This window comes from Rana temporaria, chromosome 8 (genome assembly GCF_905171775.1).
Source record: "Rana temporaria chromosome 8, aRanTem1.1, whole genome shotgun sequence".
NCBI classification, from domain to species: Eukaryota; Metazoa; Chordata; class Amphibia; order Anura; family Ranidae; genus Rana; species Rana temporaria.
Genome location: NC_053496.1, coordinates 3,865,583 through 3,889,950, shown reverse-complemented (window position 1 = coordinate 3,889,950; position 24,368 = coordinate 3,865,583). Strand labels below are relative to the sequence as shown.

General features: G+C 47.1%; 1 protein-coding gene across 1 annotated transcript in view; it reads right to left on the bottom strand.

The window, feature by feature from the left end:
- The window catches only part of RRP12 (ribosomal RNA processing 12 homolog), a 99,292-nt gene that overhangs the window by 9,913 nt on the left and 65,011 nt on the right, over positions 1–24,368 (bottom strand). The window contains exons 26-29 of the mRNA XM_040361222.1: positions 23,678–23,769; positions 20,709–20,867; positions 10,419–10,597; positions 1,618–1,725 (exon numbers count right to left, since the gene is read on the bottom strand). Coding sequence (XP_040217156.1) covers positions 1,618–1,725; positions 10,419–10,597; positions 20,709–20,867; positions 23,678–23,769 — 538 coding nt within the window. The remainder of the gene's footprint in view (positions 1–1,617; positions 1,726–10,418; positions 10,598–20,708; positions 20,868–23,677; positions 23,770–24,368) is intronic.

Genomic DNA, 24,368 nt, shown 5'->3' with positions numbered 1-24,368 from the left:
AGCATGCTTTAGGCTCGATTCACACCTGCGCAGTGATTTTTGCGGTGCTTGCTGCGTTTTTACCGCAATTTGCGTTTTTTTCACCGGCGGCGATCAGGTCCGTTGTTCCCGCGGAGACAGTCACAAAGAAGAGGATCGGGTTGGGATCTTAACCGGTTAACGCCCGTCGCATGTACATGCGGCGGGCGTTAACCGGTTAAGATCCCAACCCGATCTCTTCTTCGTGACGTCCACAGAATGGCTAGTACAGGCATATGGGCGTACATGTACGTCCCCGCCTTTCCACGGGTCGGGGGTCCGATTGGGACCATCCCCCCCCGGTACATGCGGCGGGCGGAAAGCCGCGGGGAGCGATCCGGGACGGCGCGGCTATTCGTTTCTAGCCGCCCCCTCGCGGTCGCTCCCCGGAGCTGAAGAACGGGGAGAGCCGTATGTAAACACGGCTTCCCCGTGCTTCACTATGGCGCTGCATCGATCGTGTGATCCCTTTTATAGGGAGACTCGATCGATGACGTCAGTCCTACAGCCACACCCCCTACAGTTGTAAACACACACTAAGTGAACCCTAACTCCTACAGCGCCCCCCTGTGGTTAACTCCCAAACTGCAACTGTAATTTTCACAATAAACAATGCTATTTAAATGCATTTTTTGCTGTGAAAATGACAATGGTCCCAAAAATGTGTCAAAATTGTCCGAAGTGTCCGCCATAATGTCGCAGTCACGAAAAAAAAATCGCTGATCGCCGCCATTAGTAGTTAAAAAAAATTTAAAAAAACTATCCCCTATTTTGTAAACGCTATAAATTTTGCGCAAACCAATCGATAAACGCTTATTGCGATTTTTTTTATACCAAAAATAGGTAGAAGAATACGTATCGGCCTAAACTGAGGGAAAAAAAATAATTTATATATGTTTTTGTGGGGATATTTATTACAGCAAAAAGTAAAAAATATTGATTTTTTTTTCAAAATTGTCGCTCTATTTTTGTTTATAGCGCAAAAAAATAAAAACCGCAGAGGTGATCAAATACCACCAACAGAAAGCTCTATTTGTGAGGGAAAAAAGGACGCCAATTTTGTTTGGGAGCCACGTCGCACGACCGCGCAATTGTCTGTTAAAGCGACGCAGTGCCGAATCGCAAAACCTGGCCTGGGCATTTAGCTGCAAAATGGTTCGGGGCTTAAGTGGTTAAAGGGGACGTCCATGTACACCCTTGTGCCCAGCCGTGCCATTTTGTCGACGTATATCGTTGTGCGGTGGTCCTCAAGTGGATAGAGATGACATATCTCTCTCTCTATATATATCTATTTTCCTTATCCATTTTTTTTTTTTTATCTTGACACTTTTTTTTTTTAAATTTGTATCACTTTTATTCCTATTACAAGAAATGTAGACATCCCTTGTAATAAAAAAAAAAAAAAAAAAAAAAAAGGATGACAGGTCCTCATATATGAGATCTGGGGGGGTCAAAAAGACGTCACCTCTCATATTACTAGCTTACTGAAAAGACAGGAGATTATTACAGAAGAGCCAATCATAAAGGGAGACGATCGATGAGCACTCGGCTCCTGAGGGCCGTACATTTCCTGGAAACAAATCAGTGAACACCACAAACCTTGTGACTTCTCTTCCTCCGCTTCCTCGTCCTTGATGATGAGCCGCCCGTCCGTCGTGACTTTGAAGTCATGGCTCTGCTTTGTGCTCCTCGCTCCCGGTTTTGTGGCTGTTGTACAAAAAAAGATGGAGACAAAATTTTCCACATTAATTATAATAAAAACAATTAGCTGTGCGGCTTCCATTCGGATCGCACTTAAAGCGATGTTCCAGCTGCGATTTTTTTTTAGTCAGCAGCTACAAACACTGCAGCTGTTGACTTAACAAGCACACTTGCCTGTCCATGAAACTCGAAGTCGGCCCACCGAGGCCGATCCACCCATCGGATCAGGTGTCGGCGCCCCCATCCTAACGATGGGAAACAGGCAGTGGAGCCTTGCGGCTTCACTGTCCGTTTCCTACTGTGCATGCGCGAGTTGCACCGCGGAGAAGGAAGTGGCAGATTAAGTTTCTGGCAAGTACCATTTTATTTTATTACCCCCCAATTATTTTTTTAAAGTATTTTAACTAGTTGCCGACCGCGCACCGTCATTATACGGCGGCAGGTCGGCTCTCCTGGGCGAGAGCCCATAGCTATACGGCGGCTCTCTCAGCGGCCACTAGGGGCGCTTGCGCGCCGCCTGAGGCGCTCGCGCGCCCCCCGCTCGTCCGTGACTCCCGTGCGGGTGACCGGCGGGCGCGATCGCTCGTTACAGAGCGGGGACCGGGTGCTGTGTGTGTAAACGCACAGCTCCCGGTCCTGTCAGGGGGGGGAAATGCTGATCCTCTGTTCATACAATGTATGAATAAAAGATCGGTCATTTCCCCTAGTGAGTCCACCCCCCCCCCCCACAGTAAGAACACACCCAGGGACATACTTAACCCCTTCCCCGCCCCCTAGTGTTAACCCCTTCACTGCCAGTGGCATTTTTATAGTAATCCAATGCATTTTTATAGCACTGATCGCTATAAAAATGCCAATGGTCCCAAAAATGTGTCAAAAGTGTCCGCCATAATGTCGCAGTACCGAAAAAAAATCGCTGATCGCCGCCATTACTAGTAAAAAAAATATATTAATAAAAATACCCCCTATTTTGTAAACGCTATAACTTTTGCGCAAACCAATCAATAAACGCTTATTGCAATTTTTTTTTTACGAAAAATATGTAGAAGAATACGTATCGGCCTAAACTGAGGAAAAAAAATGTTTTTTTATATTTTTGGGGGATATTTATTATAGCAAAAAGTAAAAAATATTCATTTTTTTCAAAATTGACGCTCTTTTTGTTTATAGCGCAAAAACTAAAAACCGCAGAGGTGATCAAATACCACCAAAAGAAAGCTCTATTTGTGGGGAAAAAAGGACGCCAATTTTGTTTGGGAGCCACGTCGCACGACCGCGCAATTGTCAGTTAAAGCGACGCAGTTCAGGAATAACAAAAAGTGCTCTGGTCTTTGGGCAGCAATATGGTCTGGGGGTTAAGAAGCTTTATTTATTTTTTTAAGGGTGGACCTCCGCTTTAAATACGTGGATAATCACTCTGTTTATGGAGTTACACAACCCTCTCATTTTCAGCAAAGAAATCTCTACAAGTCTGTGCTGAGCTCAACATACACTATGAATTTTTACGGACGAGAAAACCAGCGGCCACGCAGGGCAGAAAATCGTTACATCTATATATCTATCCCCTAAAGGGAGTGCTCCTAATCTCAGCTTGTTACCTGTATAAAAAAAGACACCTGTCCACAGAATCTTTCCTCCAATCACACCTCACCATCATTGGGATAGACCAACGATCTGTCCAAGGATGTCAGGGAGAAGATTGGAGACCTACACAAGGCTGGAATGGGCTACAAGACCATGGCCAAGCAGCTTGGTGAGAAGGAGACAACAGTTGGAGGGATTTACCGTATTTACCGGCGTATAACGCGCACTTTTTTCCCCTTAAAATCAGGGGAAAAAAAGGATTTTTGTACTCACCGTAAAATCCATTTCTCTGAGTTCATAGACGGACACAGCATCCTTTGACCTTAGGGTTATGCTTCTTCCTACCAGGAGATTTAGGCAGAATTCTACAGCACTTAAGGTGTTAAAAACTTTCCTTCATGCCGCTCCTCCCAGGGGGCGTGGCTCCCCCAGGCATAACCCCCACTCTGCTTTAGCAGCCTCAGTTCGCAACAAGCAGTACAAACAAAGGAGGGGTGGGTGCTGTGTCCGTCTATGAACTCAGAGAAATGGATTTTACGGTGAGTACAAAAATCCTTTTTTCTCTTTCGTTCATAGACGGACACAGCATCCTTTGACCTTAGGGACGTCCCCAAGCAGTGTAAAAAAAATTCGAGGGGTGGGAAAATAACACAGCAAAAACAGGTTACACCCCAAACAAAACCGGAGTTACTCAACGGAGGAACTCCAACCTTAAACTGCCGCCTGTAACACCCTGCGGCCGAAGGAGGCATCAGAAGATGCACTCACATCCACCTTATAAAACTTTGAAAAAGTGTGGAACGACGACCAGGTCGCTGCCTTACACACCTGTAACACAGAGGCTTGGTGTCGGAAGCCCAGGAGGCCCCGATCGCCCTGGTCGAATGCGCCGTGACCCGAAAGGGAGGCGCCCGCCCCTTCAGGGCGTAGGCCTGAAGCACAACCTGTCGGATCCACCTGGAAATGGTGGCCGACGAGACTGCCAGGCCCTTACTGGGACCGGACACAGACACGAACAGCGAGTCCGACTTCCGGAACGGAGCTGTCGCCGACAAGTAAACTCGAAGGGCCCGAACCACATCCAGAGAATGTAAAGAGGCCTCCTTCGGGTTCTTCGGCTGAGGACATAATGATGGAACAACAATGTCCTCGTTAATGTGAAAGGCCGAAACGACCTTCGGAAGAAAAGAGGGCTGCGGGCGCAGCACCGCCTTATCCTGATGGATGACCAAGTAGGGGGCCTTGCAATACAAGGCCGCCAGTTCAGACACTCGTCTGATAGAGGTAATAGCTACCAGAAAGACCACCTTCTGCGACAAAGTCAGCAAGGGGATCTCCCGAATGTCCTCAAAGGGGGCACGCTGAAGCGCCGAGAGGACCAAGTTCAAGTCCCAAGAAGGTAGCGGAGGGCGCACCGGGGGGGCCACATGCCGGACCCCCTGCACAAACGTGCGAACCAAAGAATTCGCTGCCAAGGGACGCTGAAAATAAACAGCCTGAGCAGAAATCTGACTCTTGATCGTGCTCAAGGCAAGAGCCTGGTCCACTCCCCGCTGTAGGAACAGCAGGATCCGGGACACCACGTAAGTACGGGGGTGCCACTTCATCTCCTCACACATAGAGATGTATGCTTTCCATGTACGATGGTAAATTTTTCGAGAAGTGGACTTCCGTGCACGCAGCATGGTAGAGATTACCGGGCCCGACAGGCCCCGGTCCTTCAGTACCTGGTTTTCAACAGCCACGCCGTTAAAGCCAGTGACCGTAAAGCAGGATGGAAGATCGGGCCCTGAGACAGGAGATCTTCCCTCAGAGGCAGACGCCAGGGGGCGTCTGTCACCAGACGTACCAGGTCCGCGTACCAAGAGCGACGCAGCCAATCCGGGGCGATCAGGATCGTTGGAATACCTTCGGCTTCCACCCTGCGCAGCAGGCGGGGTAGGAGCCTTAGAGAAGGGAAGGCGTAAATCAGGTGATATTGACCCAGGGAGCCACTAACGCGTCTGACGCGTCTGCCCACGGGTCCCTTGACCTAGCCACAAACCGTGGTACCTTCCGATTGAGACGGGACGCCAGAAGGTCCATGTCTGGAGTGCCCCATTTTTGGCACAGGATCTGAAACACCTCCGGGTGGAGAGACCACTCCCCTTGATCCAGAGTCATGCGACTTAGGGAGTCGGCTTGCCAATTCAGAACTCCAGGAATGTATACCGCCGACAGGGCCGGAACGGACCTTTCGGCCCACCGAAGTATGTGAGCGACCTCCGTCGCCGCGGCCGAGCTCCTTGTGCCGCCCTGATGATTGATGTACGCCACGGCCGTGGCGTTGTCGGACTGGATCCTGACAGGACGGCCCTGTAGCTCCAGCGACCACCTGACAAGGCACAGCTTGATTGCTCGGAGCTCCAGGATATTGATCGGCAGGCGGGACTCCTCCCGAGTCCAGCGCCCCTGGGCTGACTGGGTGCCCCAGACGCCCCCCCAGCCGAAGAGGCTGGCATCCGTCGTGACCACTGTCCAGCGGCACGGAAGAAAAGACTTCCCGGACCGAAGCACCGGAGACGTCAGCCACCATGCCAGGGAAGACTTGGCCAGATGGCTCAACCGAATCTGGTGATCCAGAGAAGATGGGACCCTGTCCCATCGTGACAGAATCTCCTTCTGTAGTACCCTGGTGTGGATTGGGCATACAGAACTGCCTCGAAGGAGGCCACCATCAGACCCAGAACCCGCATGCAGAAGCGAAGAGATGACCACTTCTGGGTCAACAACTGCCTCACTGCAGATTGCAGGGTCAGCAGGTTTTGCGATGGGAGGAACACTTTTGTCTCCCCCGAATCCAAAACCAGCCCCAGGGGTTCCAGCCTCTGGGACGGAACCAACACTGATTTTCTGAGATTCAGAAACCAGCCGAACTCCTGCAGAGTCCGACACGTGATGGACACGTCCTCCTCTAACTCTGAGCCTGAAGAAGCTCTCAGGAGAAGGTCGTCCAGGTATCCCACGATAGCGATCCCTCGCTGCCGTAGCAAGGCCAGGATCGGGGCGAGCACCTTGGTGAACACCCGTGGTGCCGACGCCAGCCCGAACGGGAGGGCCACGAATTGATAGTGGTCCTCCCCGATCGCAAAGCGCAGATACCTTTGGTGGCTTGTGCAAACGGGAACATGCAGGTATGCGTCCATGATGTCTAAGGACGCCATGAAGTCCCCCTGGTGGAGGGACGCCATGATAGAACGGACCGACTCCATCCTGAATCGCTGCACCTTGACAAAGGAGTTGAGGGCCTTTAGGTCCAGGATAGGGCGAACCCCTCCCTTCTTGGGGACCACGAACAGATTGGAGTAGAACCCCCGAAACCGTTCCAGCGAGGGGACCGGCACAACCACCCCCCTGTCCAGAAGATCCTGGACAGCCCCGGACAGGGCTAGCCGACGATCCGGAGGAAGCTGGAGGTTGGATGGAAAAAAAAAAAATCTGTTTGGGGGACAAGAAAGGAACTCTATCTTGTACCCCGAGGCGACCACCTCGCAAACCCAACGGTCGGGGGCAGACCTTCATGCGGAAGCAGGCTTGTCCGCAGGCTTGTTCGGTTTTTTGAACCAGGGGCGCTTACGCCCGGCAGCAAGGGCTTTTGCACCTTGCGGACCTTTTCCAGCCGCGCTGGCGCACGAAAAAAACCGTTTAGGGGGTAGTAAAAGTAGGACCTTGCTTGCGGCGAGGTTCCCTACCCTTCCCCGACTGAGGGAGCAAGGTGCTCTTACCTCCAGTGGCATCCTTAATGATGGCATCCAGGGATGCCCCCAAAAGCCGTCCGCCCTTAAAGGGCAAATCTACCAAGGCCTTTTTTGAGTACTGGTCAGCCGACCAGCACTTCAGCCATATAAGGCGGCGCAGAACCACTGCGTAGACAGAAGCCCTGGAAAGCAAAGGAATCTAATCCATATCCGCCTCGCAGAGAAACTTCTGACCCTGAATCAACTGTTCAGCCAGGTCCCTAGAGGACTCGGAAGCCCCCTGGACCTCCAGGTCCTGCAGCAGGAGCTTCGCCCTTTCAGTCAGCGTCTGAGCTACCAGGGCTCCGGCCAGAGCCGGCCTTACCACCGAACCCACCACCGAGAACAGGGAGCGGGCCACGGCCTCCACTCTCCTATTAGCGGGGTCCTTGAAAGCAGGAGCCCCCTCCACAGGCAACGTAGTAGCCTTACTCAGTCTGGACACAGGAGGGTCCACCGACGGAGGAGTGACCCACTTTTTTTAAAAAAGTCCTCCTCCAGGGGGTAACGGGTAGCAAAGCTTTTAGGAACCGTAAAAGCCTTTTGCGGTGTATCCCATTCCTTATACAACATATTGTCTAAATAAGGAACACAGGGGAATACCTTAGCGGTACGCGGTGGTTTGCAGAATCCAAAAGGACTGACACCGCTGGTGTCTCCGCCAAATCCTCTAAATGAAGAGCCTCACGCACCGCAGTAATAAGAGCTCCAACAAATTCCTTATCAGCAGACTCCGCAGCAGAGTCATCCTCGCTGTCCATGTGGGTTAAGCCCGCATCCTCTGACATGACAGAACCAGAAGCATCAGATTCTGCGTCAGAGATATCCCCAGAAACAGCCTCCGGGGGGGGGCGCTTTTTTACCCCCCAACCGAGCACTGGCTGCTTCAAACCTGGTGAGAAAAGACTCCAGGACAGCCGACACCGATTCAACAGATGTGGCAGGGGGAGGGGCGCTTAAGGGTTAATTCCGGCATTGTAAGAAATGAGGGGCCTGATTCAGGCTCCATATTGCCGTTGCCATTTCACCCCTACTGCCAAGGGCAGGAAAAAAGTCCCCCACAGGTCACCTCCCGGCCGCTAGAGCACAGTATGGGGCCCCCTGAGACTCACCACCCCCTGGTACAGCGCGGTCTGTGAAGGCAAGTGTGTGCTGAGGAGAAGCTGCAGCGCTGCGTCTGTCCCCTCAGATGATTCGCGGTCTTTTTTCCCCGCCGAAACGGCCACTAGAGGCCGAACTAGTGCTGAAAATGGCGCCGGCCACAAGAAAATGGCCGCCGAATAATACAAGCGCGGCTCCGGCAAAATGGCCGCCGTTGCGCAGTTTTAAAAGGACAGTGTACCCAAAAATGACAGTACACCAAAACAGCACACAGCACACACAAAAATGCCCAGAATGTCCACCACAGTCCCCTGCAGTGACACAGAACAGCCCCAGCCATACCCGAGTGAAAAAAAAAAAAAAAAAAAAAAAATATGAGCCCCAGGGAAAAAAACCCCCTGCACAGCCGTCACCCAAAGGGGAAAGGAGGGAGAGGAATAAGGGAGAGAGGAAAGCAGGGGAAAACCCTCAGTCGACCTCCCAAGGGAAAACATTCCAGCCAGACCACTTACCTGAGTAAGGGGCCACTACTTACCTGTCCTGCGACTACCTGGCTGGAGGTATCCCAGACAGAACCAACGTCCGCGAACGGCATGGCTGTCAGCCAGACACACTGTGACAAGGCCATAGAGACCGGTCATATGTGTGCCCTAGAACCGAAGTTCCCCGGCCGCCCCTGGAGCAATGGGGCCTGTCGTGGACATCCCAAAGCGGAGCTGAGGGCCGGCACACGCTCGAAGGCCGAACCTGGGGGGACTACAAGGGTCGAGGACCCAGCCTGTCACCCAGTCGGCTGTTGATAGAAGAATCGCAGGATTCAAAAATAAAAATAAAATAAAAAAGCGAGGAAAAAACTCGCAAAATGCAAAAAAATTTGCAAGAAAAAACTCCAGAGTCCAGGACTCCAGAGAGAGCCTGACTCTCCTGACGGTTAGGCAGAAACAAACTGAGGCTGCTAAAGCAGAGTGGGGGTTATGCCTGGGGGAGCCACGCCCCCTGGGAGGAGCGGCATGAAGGAAAGTTTTTAACACCTTAAGTGCTGTAGAATTCTGCCTAAATCTCCTGGTAGGAAGAAGCATAACCCTAAGGTCAAAGGATGCTGTGTCCGTCTATGAACGAAAGAGAAATCGTGGGTGCGCGTTATACGCCGATCCGCGCTGTCTCTGAGCGCCGCCGAATATACCGAGCGCAGTACACTCAGCTAGGCTCCGCTCGCGGTCACGCCCTGTGCCGCCTCCTAGCCTTTATACGAGAGGATCCGAGCGTGGCCGAGCCTAGCCGAGTGTACTGCTCTCTGTATATGTCGGGGGCGGCGCTCAGAGACAGCGCGGGAGAACACCACCAAGGCCGAGTGTACTGCGCTCTGTATATGTTGGCGGCGGCGCTCAGAGACAGCGCGGGAGAAGCGGGGAGGACACCACCAAGACCACAGACGGACCGGACAAGGCCGCCGATGGACGCCGGGCAAGACACCGACGAGGGGCATTCAAACTGTAAGCAATTCATTTATTTTCCTAAAATTTCCCTTCTAGACTTGGGGTGCGCGCTATACCCAGATAAATACGGTATTCACAAATAGAAGAAACACAAAATGACTGTCACTCTCCCTCAGTCTGGGGCTCCATACAAGATCTCACCTCAGGATTGGATGGGTGATCTGCCGCTCCTGCAAATGATTGCAGGTGGCCAGCGGGAACCGCGGCTGCCGGACGGCGCTGACTGGCTCCCACTGTGTCCAATCACAGGGGCCTGCGCACGCTACAGCCCTTGTGCAAAATAAAATACGCACAGGTACGTGATTTTGCACAGCCGGTCAACGCCCTGCAGCAGTATATACACACACACACATATATATGTGCAGTATGCGGCCTGGAAGCAGTTAATGTAAATGGGTCTGTCATGTTGAAAATACACGGGTCTCCCCTGCAGCGTGTTTACAGAGTGTCAGTTCCGCCGCTCTATCTCCTTCCAATTACATTTAAACACTGAATTGCAGCGATTATCCAGCCCTGCGGCGAGATTATTCACAGCTCAAACACACAAAAACACTTAACGATTCTCATTCAGCTTTAATTAATCTGCAGGTTTGTGATGTATAGAAAATGCTTGGACTTCGGCACAATAGTTGGGTTAGGAAGAGATGTCGGGGGTTTCGCTCTAATGACTTTGCTTACCATGTGTCGAGCGTTTGGCCTGGAGAGAAAAAAGAAATAAAAAAAAAAACGCAGAATGTCTCACCTAATACTCTCTGTGCGGCGTTGGCATCGAGGAAGTTCAGGGGTTCATCTCCCTCCCCTTCCTTCAGCCAGGCTCGGCTCATCTGCCGCGTCTGCTTCTTCTGCTGTTTACTCTGCTGCTTCGTCTTCTTCACATCCTCCTCTTCCTCCTCGTCTGTGTCTGCTAAAATATCCTCAATGCTACAAAAAAACGCAGATTAGGTGTTATTTTTTTGCATTAGGTACACAGTCTACAGCAAAAAAAAAAAAAAAAAAAACTCTTCAACAAACCGTATTTCTTTTAAGCCACTTTCACACAGGCGCTGGGCGCAATAGCGCCGCCAATTTTAGCGTCGCTTTTAACACACCCCCCCCCCCCCCCAGCAGCCGAAAAAAGGGTTAAAAGCGCCCGCAAAGTGCCGCTCTCTCTATATATATATAATCTCTATATCTCCCCGTATATCTCCCCATATCTCCGCATCCCCATATCTCCGCATCCCCATATCTCCGCATCCCCATATCTCCGCATCCCCATATCTCCGCATCCCCATATCTCCGCATCCCCATATCTCCGCATCCCCATATCTCCGCATCCCCATATCTCCGCATCCCCATATCTCCGCATCCCCATATCTCCGCATCCCCATATCTCCGCATCCCCATATCTCCGCATCCCCATATCTCCGCATCCCTATCCCTATATCTCCATATCCCTATATCTCTATATCCCTATATCTCCATATCTTTCCATCTATACACACACAGTGGAACCTTGGTTTACGCGAACCACGGTTAACCACTTACCACCCAGACCATATTGCTGGTCAAAGACCAGAGCACTTTTTGCGATTCGGGACTGCGTCGCTTTAACTGACAATTGCGCGGTCGTGCGACGTGGCTCCCAAACAAAATTGGCGTCCTTTTTTTCCCCACAAATAGAGCTTTCTTTTGGTGGTATTTGATCACCTCTGCGGTTTTTATTTTTTGCGCTATAAACAAAAGTAGTCATACATATAGGGGTTCTGCGCGAACCAACACAGTGATAAAAAGGTAAATAATCTAGATATATAAATATATAAATATAGTGAATGTGAACAAAGAAAGTGGGATAGTGAGTGCTCACACTTTCCAAAATCAATTATGTGTAAGTGTAACCTCGAAAAAAATAGAATAATGAAATATGTTAATTATATTAATTAAGTGGTTAAAATAATATGAGCAAACAGTCCAAAAAAGTGAGGTGATCAAAAAATATAAAAATAGAACATATGGAATATGAAAAAATGAGGTGAAAAAAGTGAAAAAAGTGAATAAAGAGTGTCCCAATAATGGTGTGCCAAGCTGTCAAATGGTGGTCGCAGTGTAGCTGGATATCCACTAAACGGGTTGTTGACAGATGTATAGTTCACTCCCTCACCAGGCTCCCAGAACTCTTACCTCAAACCATAAATAAATGTGCATCCAATGGATATTGAATCACCATAGAGATCTTCTCTCTTGTTAGTATCAGCTGGAACGTCTCCTTGGCCACTTCCTAATACAGCTCCAGTACAGGGAAAAGAAAGGAACACAAGGGCTCCAATAGTGTAATATTGTAAGACTCAGGGGGAATTTATTAAGGAAAAAACCTGTGCTTACATCAAAACATAAAAACGAGTGCAGTGAATAAACATACAAGCGGCGTCTTCAGCGCCGGCTTACGTCACTCCAGGTGTACGCTCTGACCAATCCCTACGCGTTACGACACGGGATCACGTGTCTTCATCTGGGGAACCTGATTGGTAGTACGGCTAATGTTTATATGTATCCAAAACCGGAAGTAGCGGAGCGGCCATTTTATTGTAGCCCGCTATATGTTATGGGCCAGGCTAATATTGTAAGCAAAGTGGCGTCAGATGTCATTCCTATTGGCTGCATATCTGCTAATATATCCAAATACAGATGAATAAGAATGCCAGCCAAATGACATTGCTCAACGGAGCAAACTGCTGAATAAAGAACGTTATAATAAAACCATTAGGCGATAAGTAACTGACTATAGGATAATATAGGGCATCACCCTAGTATGTAAAGGTAATGGGTAGATCTATTCCAAGCCAGTACTCCTCGCATACATCCAGAATAGTGTATAAAATATATTATGACATATATAAAATGTGTATATACAAATCCATATTACGGTATGTATATAACATATACATAAAAATGCATAGGATAAAATGCACGAATAAAAGGTTAAAATAAAGGAATAAAATATTAAAATATAGAGATAAGAGGGTGGTGACCCCAAAATATGGTGAACGAACACCTGGTTTAACGTAATTACAACAATAGCTACATAGCTTAATGGTGTAAATCAATGCAATCCCATAATTAATAAAAATATAGATGAAAATAGACAAAGCTAATTCATAATGTGACCAAAGTAATTAAAAATGACTGTAAAATATGACTGTAAAATATCAGGATCAGAAATTGCTGAGGAAGCAGTTGAGGTCGAATTCAACATTCATTCCTCCTGGTACAAGTGTACGCAAACAATGAATCCATTTTGATTCACTTTGGCTAATCATTCTGATCTTATGGCTCCCCCTCCAAGATGGATTGTATTTTTCGATCCCCCAAAATTGCAATTGGGTCGGGTCTCTATTATGTATCTGATCGAAATGCCTTGAGACATTGTGCTTCGGGAAACCTTTTATTATATTTTCGACATGCTCTTTAATTCTGACTTTCAGAGCTCTCTTTGTCCTTCCCACATATTGGAGGTTGCAGCTACATTGTAGCACATATACGACACCCTCGGTATGGCACCCAATAAAGTCTTTAATGACATGAGTCTCGCCCGTATTTGTTGCTACAAATTCTGTTTTTTTCCTTTGAAATCTATGTGACTTGCGGCATGCATAGCACCCCTTGCATGGATAAAAACCTTTCCCAGAAAAGAAGGTATATCCAGGTTTCGGTGGGGGTTCAACTACTGTTTTCACAACTAGATTTCTCAGAGTAGGTGCTCTCTTATACAGAATCCTTGGTTTGTCAGGGAGGATTTGTTTCAGGTCTTTATCATTTTTCAAGATGTGCCAGTGTCTCTTTATCAACTTGGCAACATCCTTATGTTGAGAGTTGTAATTCAAAATTAGACCCGGTGCTGCTTGTTGATAGGTGGATTTTTCTTTATTCTCTAACATCGTTTTTCTATCCATTCTTCCCACAGTATCTATTTGATTTTTTATCCAAGATTCCTCATAGCCTTTTTCTCTGAACCTTGAACCAATAATCTCTGCTTGCACTCTATAGTCACTCTCTCTGGAACAGTTTCTCCTCATTCTTACAAGTTGTCCCCTAGGGATGTTAAAAAGCCATGGTTTAAAATGGCAACTGTCCATCGAGAGATAACTATTCGTATCTACATTCTTGAAATGTGTTTTGGTTATTATCTTATCCTTTTCTACACTAATAGTTAGATCTAAAAAGTCAATAGATTTCTCATCAATCTTCCATACCAGGGTAATGTTCTTATCATTCCTATTGAGTGATTCTAGGAAGTTTTCCAGGCTTTCTCGACTGCCAGTCCACAGAATGATAATATCATCTATATATCTCTTATAGAGTGATAATTCTGTGGGGGTATTTTCATAAATGGCGGTTTCCTCCCATAGTGCCATAAAGGCATTTGCCACACTGGGTGCAAATTTTGCCCCCATGGCTATACCGATAGCCTGTTTAAAATAGGTCTGATCGTACCAGAAATAGTTACACTTGAGGCAGAAGTCAAGACATTTGATGAGAAATTTCCTCTGTTTACAGATAAGGTTACTATATTTGCGTAGAAGCCATTTTGTGGCCAAACAGGCATCGTGATGTTGCACAATAGTATACAATGAAGATACATCTGCCGTTGCAAGTAGTGTTCTCCCTTCGCATACGGGCACTGTATCCAAGAGTTGCAGAATGTGTTTGGTATCTTTAAGGTAGGCTGGTGTGGTTTGAACCACAGGCTGTATAAAATAATCAATATACTGTCCCATCCTTGAGGACAGGGAGTCTATCCCATTAACTATGGGCCTCCCTGGGGGATTGTCTTTTGATTTATGAATCTTTGGGATAGTGTATATTACTGGTATTCTACATGCTTCTGGTATTAAATATTTCGATTCTTTTTTGTTAAGAATTCCTTTCTTACTTCCCAGATGTACAAGTAGTCCCAACTCTTTTTTATATTTCACGGTCGGGTTACCAAGTAATTTAATATAGGTGTTTCCATCCTGCAGCTGTCTATTCAGTTCATTATGATACTGTTCTTTTGATTGTATCACAACCGCTCCTCCCTTATCCGCGGGGCGGATGACAATATCTTTCCTTTGTGTTAGCAGTTTAATGCCCTTCTTTATATGTATCGGGTCGTTCCTCTTTTTCAGTTTCAGAGACTCCAGGTCTTGTAAAACTAGCCGTTTGAAGACTTCAATATGTTGGTTCTTGGTAAGTTGTGGGTTATAGACTGAGTTGTTTCTCAAAGTGCTATGTAAGGGTGCATTGTCCTCATTGGATGGGGCATTCCGAGGGATGAAGGAATTATTCAGAATAGCTTTTTTGATAGTGAGTTTTCTCACATACTTCTGTATTCCAATGTAGGTTTCAAATTTATTTAGGTTTTTTGTAGGGGCATGTTTCAAACCTTTATCCAAAACTGACAGTTCTTCTGCAGTAATGGATTTCCCACTAAGGTTTACAACATTTTCTCCAACTACTCTCTTTTGCGCTTGGACTCTCTTTCCCGCTCTATTGCCTCTCTTTGTTCGGGACTTAGCCTGTTTTCTTGAGGTCTTCTTGGAGAGTTGTACGGGTCTTGTCTTCGAGGAGAATAGTCCCTCCTCTCCCGGTCTAAAAAAGCCCTTTGTGCATTATAGTCATATTGGCTCTGGTACGGTCGTTGGTCATAATACGATTCTTGGTGGTTCCTAATGGGTTCAAATCTATTATAGGTATGTATGGGAGTTCTATCATATCCTCCATGATAGTCATAATGTTGTGGTGGTCCTCTATAATCTCTTTGATTGGTTTGATTGTTTTGCCCATTGTTCTGGGGTTTCTTGAATGGTTTTTTGAAGGGTTTCTTCCCTGTTTTCTTTGGTGTACGTTGTCCCTGATTCCCATTATACGGCTGATCATAATAGGGTCTACCATAATGGGGGGGTTCATAGTACGGTCTATTAACCTCAGGTTGAACATCCCTTTCTTCTATTCTGGATTCAGCACGGCTAGCTATAAGTGTTGGATCAAGTATCCTCACTTCTCTCTCTGGTGTTGAGTATGTCGAGTTAGGCTGTGTTTGTTCGACCTTCTGTTGCCACTTGAACACATATTGGGTGCCATACCGAGGGTGTCGTATATGTGCTACAATGTAGCTGCAACCTCCAATATGTGGGAAGGACAAAGAGAGCTCTGAAAGTCAGAATTAAAGAGCATGTCGAAAATATAATAAAAGGTTTCCCGAAGCACAATGTCTCAAGGCATTTCGATCAGATACATAATAGAGACCCGACCCAATTGCAATTTTGGGGGATCGAAAAATACAATCCATCTTGGAGGGGGAGCCATAAGATCAGAATGATTAGCCAAAGTGAATCAAAATGGATTCATTGTTTGCGTACACTTGTACCAGGAGGAATGAATGTTGAATTCGACCTCAACTGCTTCCTCAGCAATTTCTGATCCTGATATTTTACAGTCATATTTTACAGTCATTTTTAATTACTTTGGTCACATTATGAATTAGCTTTGTCTATTTTCATCTATATTTTTATTAATTATGGGATTGCATTGATTTACACCATTAAGCTATGTAGCTATTGTTGTAATTACGTTAAACCAGGTGTTCGTTCACCATATTTTGGGGTCACCACCCTCTTATCTCTATATTTTAATATTTTATTCCTTTATTTTAACCTTTTATTCGTGCATTTTATCCTATGCATTTTTATGTATATGTTATATACATACCGTAATATGGATTTGTATATACACATTTTATATATGTCATAATATATTTTATACACTATTCTGGATGTATGCGAGGAGTACTGGCTTGGAATAGATCTACCCATTACCTTTACATACTAGGGTGATGCCCTATATTATCCTATAGTCAGTTACTTATCGCCTAATGGTTTTATTATAACGTTCTTTATTCAGCAGTTTGCTCCGTTGAGCAATGTCATTTGGCTGGCATTCTTATTCATCTGTATTTGGATATATTAGCAGATATGCAGCCAATAGGAATGACATCTGACGCCACTTTGCTTACAATATTAGCCTGGCCCATAACATATAGCGGGCTACAATAAAATGGCCGCTCCGCTACTTCCGGTTTTGGATACATATAAACATTAGCCGTACTACCAATCAGGTTCCCCAGATGAAGACACGTGATCCCGTGTCGTAACGCGTAGGGATTGGTCAGAGCGTACACCTGGAGTGACGTAAGCCGGCGCTGAAGACGCCGCTTGTATGTTTATTCACTGCACTCGTTTTTATGTTTTGATGTAAGCACAGGTTTTTTCCTTAATAAATTCCCCCTGAGTCTTACAATATTACACTATTGGAGCCCTTGTGTTCCTTTCTTTTCCCTGTACTGGAGCTGTATTAGGAAGTGGCCAAGGAGACGTTCCAGCTGATACTAACAAGAGAGAAGATCTCTATGGTGATTCAATATCCATTGGATGCACATTTATTTATGGTTTGAGGTAAGAGTTCTGGGAGCCTGGTGAGGGAGTGAACTATACATCTGTCAACAACCCGTTTAGTGGATATCCAGCTACACTGCGACCACCATTTGACAGCTTGGCACACCATTATTGGGACACTCTTTATTCACTTTTTTTCACTTTTTTCACCTCATTTTTTCATATTCCATATGTTCTATTTTTATATTTTTTGATCACCTCACTTTTTTGGACTGTTTGCTCATATTATTTTAACCACTTAATTAATATAATTAACATATTTCATTATTCTATTTTTTTCGAGGTTACACTTACACATAATTGATTTTGGAAAGTGTGAGCACTCACTATCCCACTTTCTTTGTTCACATTCACTATATTTATATATTTATATATCTAGATTATTTACCTTTTTATCACTGTGTTGGTTCGCGCAGAACCCCTATATGTATGATTTCTGATTTGTGTATTGTAAACACTATTAGGTTTTGCAGCACCGTATCTGTTTTGGGTTATTACTGTTTAGGAGTCTACAGTAGCGCGGAGGCTCTTTTTTGATAAACAAAAGTAGAGCGACAATTTTGAAAAAAATGAATATTTTTTACTTTTTGCTGTAATAAATATCCCCAAAAATATATAAAAAAAACATTGTTTTTCCTCAGTTTAGGCCGATACGTATTCTTCTACGTATTTTTCGTAAAAAAAAAAAAAAAAATCGCAATAAGCGTTGATTGGTTTGCGCAAAAGTTATAGCGTTTACAAAATAGGGGGTATTTTTATGTCATTTTTATTAATATATTTTTTTTACTAGTAATGGCGGCGATCAGCGATTTTTTTTCGGTACTGCGACATTATGGCGGACACTTTTGACACATTTTTGGGACCATTGGCATTTTTATAGCGATCAGTGCTATAAAAATGCATTGGATTACTATAAAAATGCCACTGGCAGTGAAGGGGTTAACACTAGGGCGGGGAAGGGGTTAAGTATGTCCCTGGGTGTGTTCTTACTGTGGGGGGGGGGGGGGGGGTGTGGCCTCACTAGGGGAAACACTGATCCTCTGTTCATACATTGTATGAACGAAAGATCAGCGTTTCCCCCGCTGACAGGACCGGGAGCTGTGTGTTTACACACACAGCTTCCGGTCCCCGCTCTGTAACGAGCGATCGCGTGTGCCCGGCGGCGATCGCGCCCGCCGGGGCACACGCACGGAAGCCGGGGGCGAGCGGGGGGCGAGCACGCCTCCGGCGGCGCACACGCGCCCCTAGTGGCCGCTCTATTAGCCGACGTTATACTACGGGCTCTCGCCCAGGAGAGCCGACCTGCCGCCGTAGAATGACGGCGGCTGGTCGGCAAGTGGTTAACAAGAGTTTGGAAAGACGACCAACTTTATTAAAAAAAATATCTGACTTGGTTTGCGAGTGTTGTCTCATAAAATTAGCAGAATTAAAGCTAATGGTGTGTTCAGTACCGCATATGGCTCGTTTCCCGAAGGTTTCTGAGATCAGTCAAGCTGTAACCGAATATCTCTGAGGCTCTCTGGTGCCCCCCCCACCCACCTCTGGTCACGTGCGGTATTGCGAGCCATAGAAGTCAATGCGGAACAAATTATCTTAGTTTCCATTGACTTCTATGGGGAAACTCGCTTTGGATTACAAGCATTCTCCTGGAATGGATTATCCTCGTAATCCGAGGTTCCACTATATATATCTCTGCCTATCTCTCTCCCTATCTCTCTCCCTATCTCTCTCCCTATCTCTCTCCCTATCTCTCTCCCTATCTCTCTCCCTATCTCTCTCCCTATCTCTCTCCCTATCTCTCTCCCTATCTCTATAAAAAATGGGTTAATTGAGTGACTAGCTAGTGATTTTGTGTAGTGTGGGGGAGGTGCTTTTACTATGGGAAGTAGGGCCGAAACAACTAATCGATTTTGAAATTAATCGATTACAATTTTCATAAATCGATTAATCGGCCAGTAACATAATGGGGTTAAAAAAACTAAAATTAGCCCTTTATAGTACAAAAAAGCAAATCGCTACTGTAAATATTACTTTCACTGTCCCACAGTAAAAAAAATTAACCCCTTACAGTAGCGATTTTTTTCTCTTTTTGTTTTTTTAACCCCCATAACGTTACTAAACATCTCAGGCCGGGGTCACTCCTCTGTGTTTTTTGGTGCTTTTTGCAGAAACACACTACAGTTCAGTTACATGTTTTCCTATGGGACACGTTCACATCCAGGATTTTTTTTTCCAGCTGCTGCGTATTTGGAAAGGGCGAGGACTTTTTAAACGCAAAACGGTGCCATTTTGAATCTTTTTTGGTTTAATATACTTCAATGGAGAAGCTGCAGAAAAGCATGTAATGTGTTTTTGCGGCAATTTGTGTTTTGTAATCTGCCCAACAACAAATTGGCCCAATTTTTTTTTTAAGGCTATTATCCAATTAATCGAAACAATAAATCGGCCAACTAATCGATTATGAAAACAATCGTTAGTTGCAGCCCCAAAGGGAAGCTTTAGGGATTTGAGTACAGGTAGATCTCGTCTCTGTTGGAACGCAGGTCAGTGACCAGGCCTGAACCTGGGAGCTCTCCCCCCCTGCCCCACCTGGTGCCTCTATGCCCCATGTTGGCATGGTGTCCACTAGGGTTGTCCCGATACCACTTTTTTAGGACCGAGTACAAGTACCGATACTTTTTTTCATGTACTCGCCGATACCGATACTTTTTTTTTTTAAATGCAGCCCTGCGTCTCCCAAATGCAGCCCTGCGTCTCCCAAATGCAGCCCTGCGTCTCCCAAATGCAGCTTTGCGTCTCTCCCCCCCAAATGCAGCTTTGTGTAGGTCCCCCTGGGACAGGTGATCTGTCTATCAAAGTGCCCGGACAAGGGGCAGGGGCTATGATGATGTGCGGCGGGGAACACAGCTATTTAAATGAAAGCCGTTATGTTCCCTGAGCGCCGAACAACTAGATGGCGGCAGCAGCTCTCCTCCAGTGGCATGTTATACATACCCGAGGACTGCTCTGCTCTCCGCCTTCCTCTCCGACCGCTCCCCGCCCCCACTCAGAGGGAAAAAAAAATAAAGTATCGGGTGAAGCATCGGGAGCATTTGCGCGAGTACAAGTACTCGCGCAAATGTTCAGTATCGGTCCTGATACTAGTATCGGGACAACCCTAGTGGCCACCGTAGCATTTGCATTGGCAGAGCAGTGTAGGACTGGCCATAAGCTGCAGTTGGCTGGTTTAAAAAATGTATTGCAATATATGTGAACTAAACATCCCCGGTTTTCATAGCCGTGTGCAGAGAGTCCATCCAGAATTTGTACTTTTACTAAGGGGAAGGCATGGATTCATGTCTCTGCTTTGCAGGAACACGGGATCCATTCCTTCCTTGTTCTGCCTGTTTAGTGAACAATCGGTGGGTGCCGGTGGATACAGAGTCCGCAGTACCCGTCCGCTGTGTGAGATCAGGCGTATGCGTGCGCGCAGGTTCCGCCCTGCAGCAGTAAGACTGCTGTAGGGAGGGGACCTGAAGAGGTTAAGGTGAACCAATCAGCAAGTTATCACCATTCGAAAAACCTACCTGTTTCCCTTGTGCCCCTTATCCTCATCATCACCTTCGTCTGCATTGGAAGCGGCTTCTTTCAGGGCCTTTTGCTTCTTGTTTTTAGCCTCTGCTTTGCGGATATTGACCAGAACCTTGTGGTATTCCTCCGGTAACATGCTCTTCACCAGATCAAATCTAACAAAAGACCAAAAGAATACGGTTAGCCGAATACAGAAAAGCGTTACATTTAGGGTTGTCCCGATACCACTTTTTTAGGACTGAGTACAAGTACCGATACTTTTTTTCAAGTACTCGCCGATACCGAATACCGATACTTTTTTTTAAATGTGTCCCCAAATGCAGCCATGTCCCCCACAGATGCAGCCATGTCCCCCCACATATGCAGCCATGTCCCCTCATACCTAGATGCAGCCATGTCCCCCCATACCTAGATGCAGCCATGTCCCCCCCATACCTAGATGCAGCCATGTCCCCCCACATATGCAGCCATGTCCCCCCATACCTAGATGCAGCCATGTGCCCCCCATACCTAGATGCAGCCATGTCCCCCCCATACCTAGATGCAGCCATGTCCCCCCCATACCTAGATGCAGCCATGTCCCCCCACATATGCAGCCATGTCCCCCCACATATGCAGCCATGTCCCCCCATACCTAGATGCAGCCATGTGCCCCCCATACCTAGATGCAGCCATGTCCCCCCATACCTAGATGCCGCCGCCTAGTTAATCAGCGTGCGGGGAACATTACAGCTTTCATTTGAATAGCTGTCTGTTCCCCGTAGCGTATAGACACTCCCCCTTGCTCGGGATTGGACGGGTGATCTGTCTATCAAAGTGCAGATCACCCGTCCAATCCTGAGCAAGGGGGAGTGTCTATATGCGGCGGGGAACAGACAGCTATTCAAATGAAAGCTGTAATGTTCCCCGCACGCTGATTAACTAGGCGGCGGGGGCGTTGCGGCCGCGGGGGGGTATTGTATCGGATCTGGCATCGGGGGCATTTGCGGGAGTACAAGTAGTCCCCCAAATGCTCAGTATCGGTCCCGATACTGGTATCGGTATCGGGACAACCCTAGTTACATTTGACACACACAAGTAAACAGTTGGTTTGGAAATGGAAAGCGATGACTGGGCCGCCCTCCAATGGACTTTCCAGACTTAGAGCTCAGCAAGGGAATAGAAGAGCGCGGGGAGTTAGGCCCCTTTCACACCTGCGTAGGAACGTATGTCCGCTTTTTCATCCATCCGTTTACGGATGAAAAATGGACATACATTAGTCCCTATGAGATCTCGGGTGTTGGTGGATGAATATCCGCTGACACCCAATCTCACCCGCCTCCACATTCCTCCGATTCTGCAGACGGAAGAAAACTCAATTTTTCCTTCTGTCTGCGGATCGAATGAACACGGACAGACGGTCCGTGTCCATCCGATCCCCCCACAGTGTGCGGGGACCGCCCTGTCATCCGCCGGCTCAGCGGGGATCAACGGCGGGATCCACGCTGAGCAAGCGGAGGTTCACGGGGCGGATCATTACTGATCCACCCGTGTGAAAAGGATTTATCTCCTCCTCTTATGGGTGTCACCTGTGGTGGAACGGGAGATTCGGCATCATGGATAGGCAGCTGGCAAATCTGCAGCAACTGTGTGATGTCATCATGTCACTATGGAGAAAAAACTCTAAGGAACATTTGTATCTATGCCACCAAGAATGAGGGTCAAGGGGGGCCTAATAAAAAGGATCCAACCCGCTACTAGCAAGGGGGACCCAATAAAGGGGGTCCAACCCGCTACTAGCAAGAAAGACCCAATAAGGGGGGGGGGGGGGTCGAACCCACTACTAGCAAGAGAGACCCAATAAAGGGGGTCCAACCCGCTACTAGCAAGGGGGACCCAATAAAGGGGGTCCAACCCGCTACTAGCAAGGGGGATCCAATAAAGGGGGTCCAACCCGCTACTAGCAAGGGGGACCTAAAAAAAAGGGGTCCAACCCAATACTAGCAAGGGGGACCTAATAAAGGGGGTCGAACCCGCTACTAGTAAGGGGGACCCAATAAAGGGGGTCCAACCCGCTACTAGCAAGGGGGACCCAATAAAGGGGGTCCAACCCGCTACTAGCAAGGGGGACCCAATAAAGGGGGTCCAACCCGCTACTAGCAAAAAAGACCCAATAAAGGGGGGGGGGGGTCGAACCCACTACTAGCAAGAGAGACCCAATAAAGGGGGTCCAACCCGCTACTAGCAAGGGGGACCCAATAAAGGGGGTCCAACCCGCTACTAGCAAGGGGGATCCAATAAAGGGGGTCCAACCCGCTACTAGCAAGGGGGACCTAAAAAAAAGGGGTCCAACCCAATACTAGCAAGGGGGACCTAATAAAGGGGGTCGAACCCACTACTAGCAAGGTGGAATTAATAAAGGGGGTCCAACCCGCTACTAGTAAGGGGGACCCAATAAAGGGGGTCCAACCCGCTACTAGCAAGGGGGACCCAATAAAGGGGGTCCAACCCGCTACTAGCAAGGGGGACCCAATAAAGGGGGTCCAACCCGCTACTAGCAAGGGGGACCCAATAAAGGGGGTCCAACCCGCTACTAGCAAGGGGGACCTAATAAAGGGGGTCCAACCTGCTACAAGGTGGACCTAATAAAGGGGGTCCAACCCGCAACTAGCAAGGAGACCTAAAAGTGGCAAGTGAGTGTGAATATATACACACATATATATATAGACTGTTTGATTAACTGTTTATTGTGGGAACACAAATTTATGTTTGTAGCCAATGTTCTATGCATCTATTTTTATGCATTTTATGTAATTTTTGATTTAATTTGGATTCACATTCAATGAAGAACATCTGTTAAAGGGACAGTGCAGGATTGTTACCACACATTAATCCAATATCCTGTCTGTTAGAAGGGGGGAGGGGGGATAAAGACTGTCTGGTCCTAGGGGACGGTTTATATACAACGTTCACCTCCTCATCTTACCCGAATTTCCGGATAAATTTGGTGAAGATGTTTCTCAGCTTCATACGGAAGTGGCGCCTCATGTCCTCGTTTAGGGTTCCGATCGCTTCCATCTACATGGAACAAAAAAAATAAAAAATGTCCCATTAAATATCAGGCACCCCAAATCTATAGATCTGTAAAGTTATCACTTCAAATGATCTAAACCAGCAGTTGGCGACCAAATAATAATCAAATGCAACAAGACCGACACCAGATATAGAAGAGAAAATGTAAAAAAGAAATAGCGCTCTCCGATCGCCTGCAAAAGACGAAAACCAAACAATTTCTTGATTCAACTTCACCGATAAATGAAATTTTGGTCTAGATTCACACTTGTATGAGCTGCAGCTGAAAGGCCTGCGAGTGGCATAATCCCAAAGGAACACCGCATGCACTAGAAAGAGAACCCACACCTGCGGTTCCCATGCAGGCTGCGATTTCTAAAATAGTGCAGGGACCCCCTTCCCTGCGTTCCAGGAAGCATGGTAGTTCATTTAAATTATTGGGTTCACGTGCCCTGCGCAAATCGCGGCCCGCAGAGCCACACAGATGTGAACCTAACCTTAAAAGGCGAACTCCAAACAGGTATAAAAAACACGGATCAAAGCAATGTCGCAATAAACAAATCAAAAGTCAATTTTTAACTACTACTGCGGCAGGCGGGGCGAGC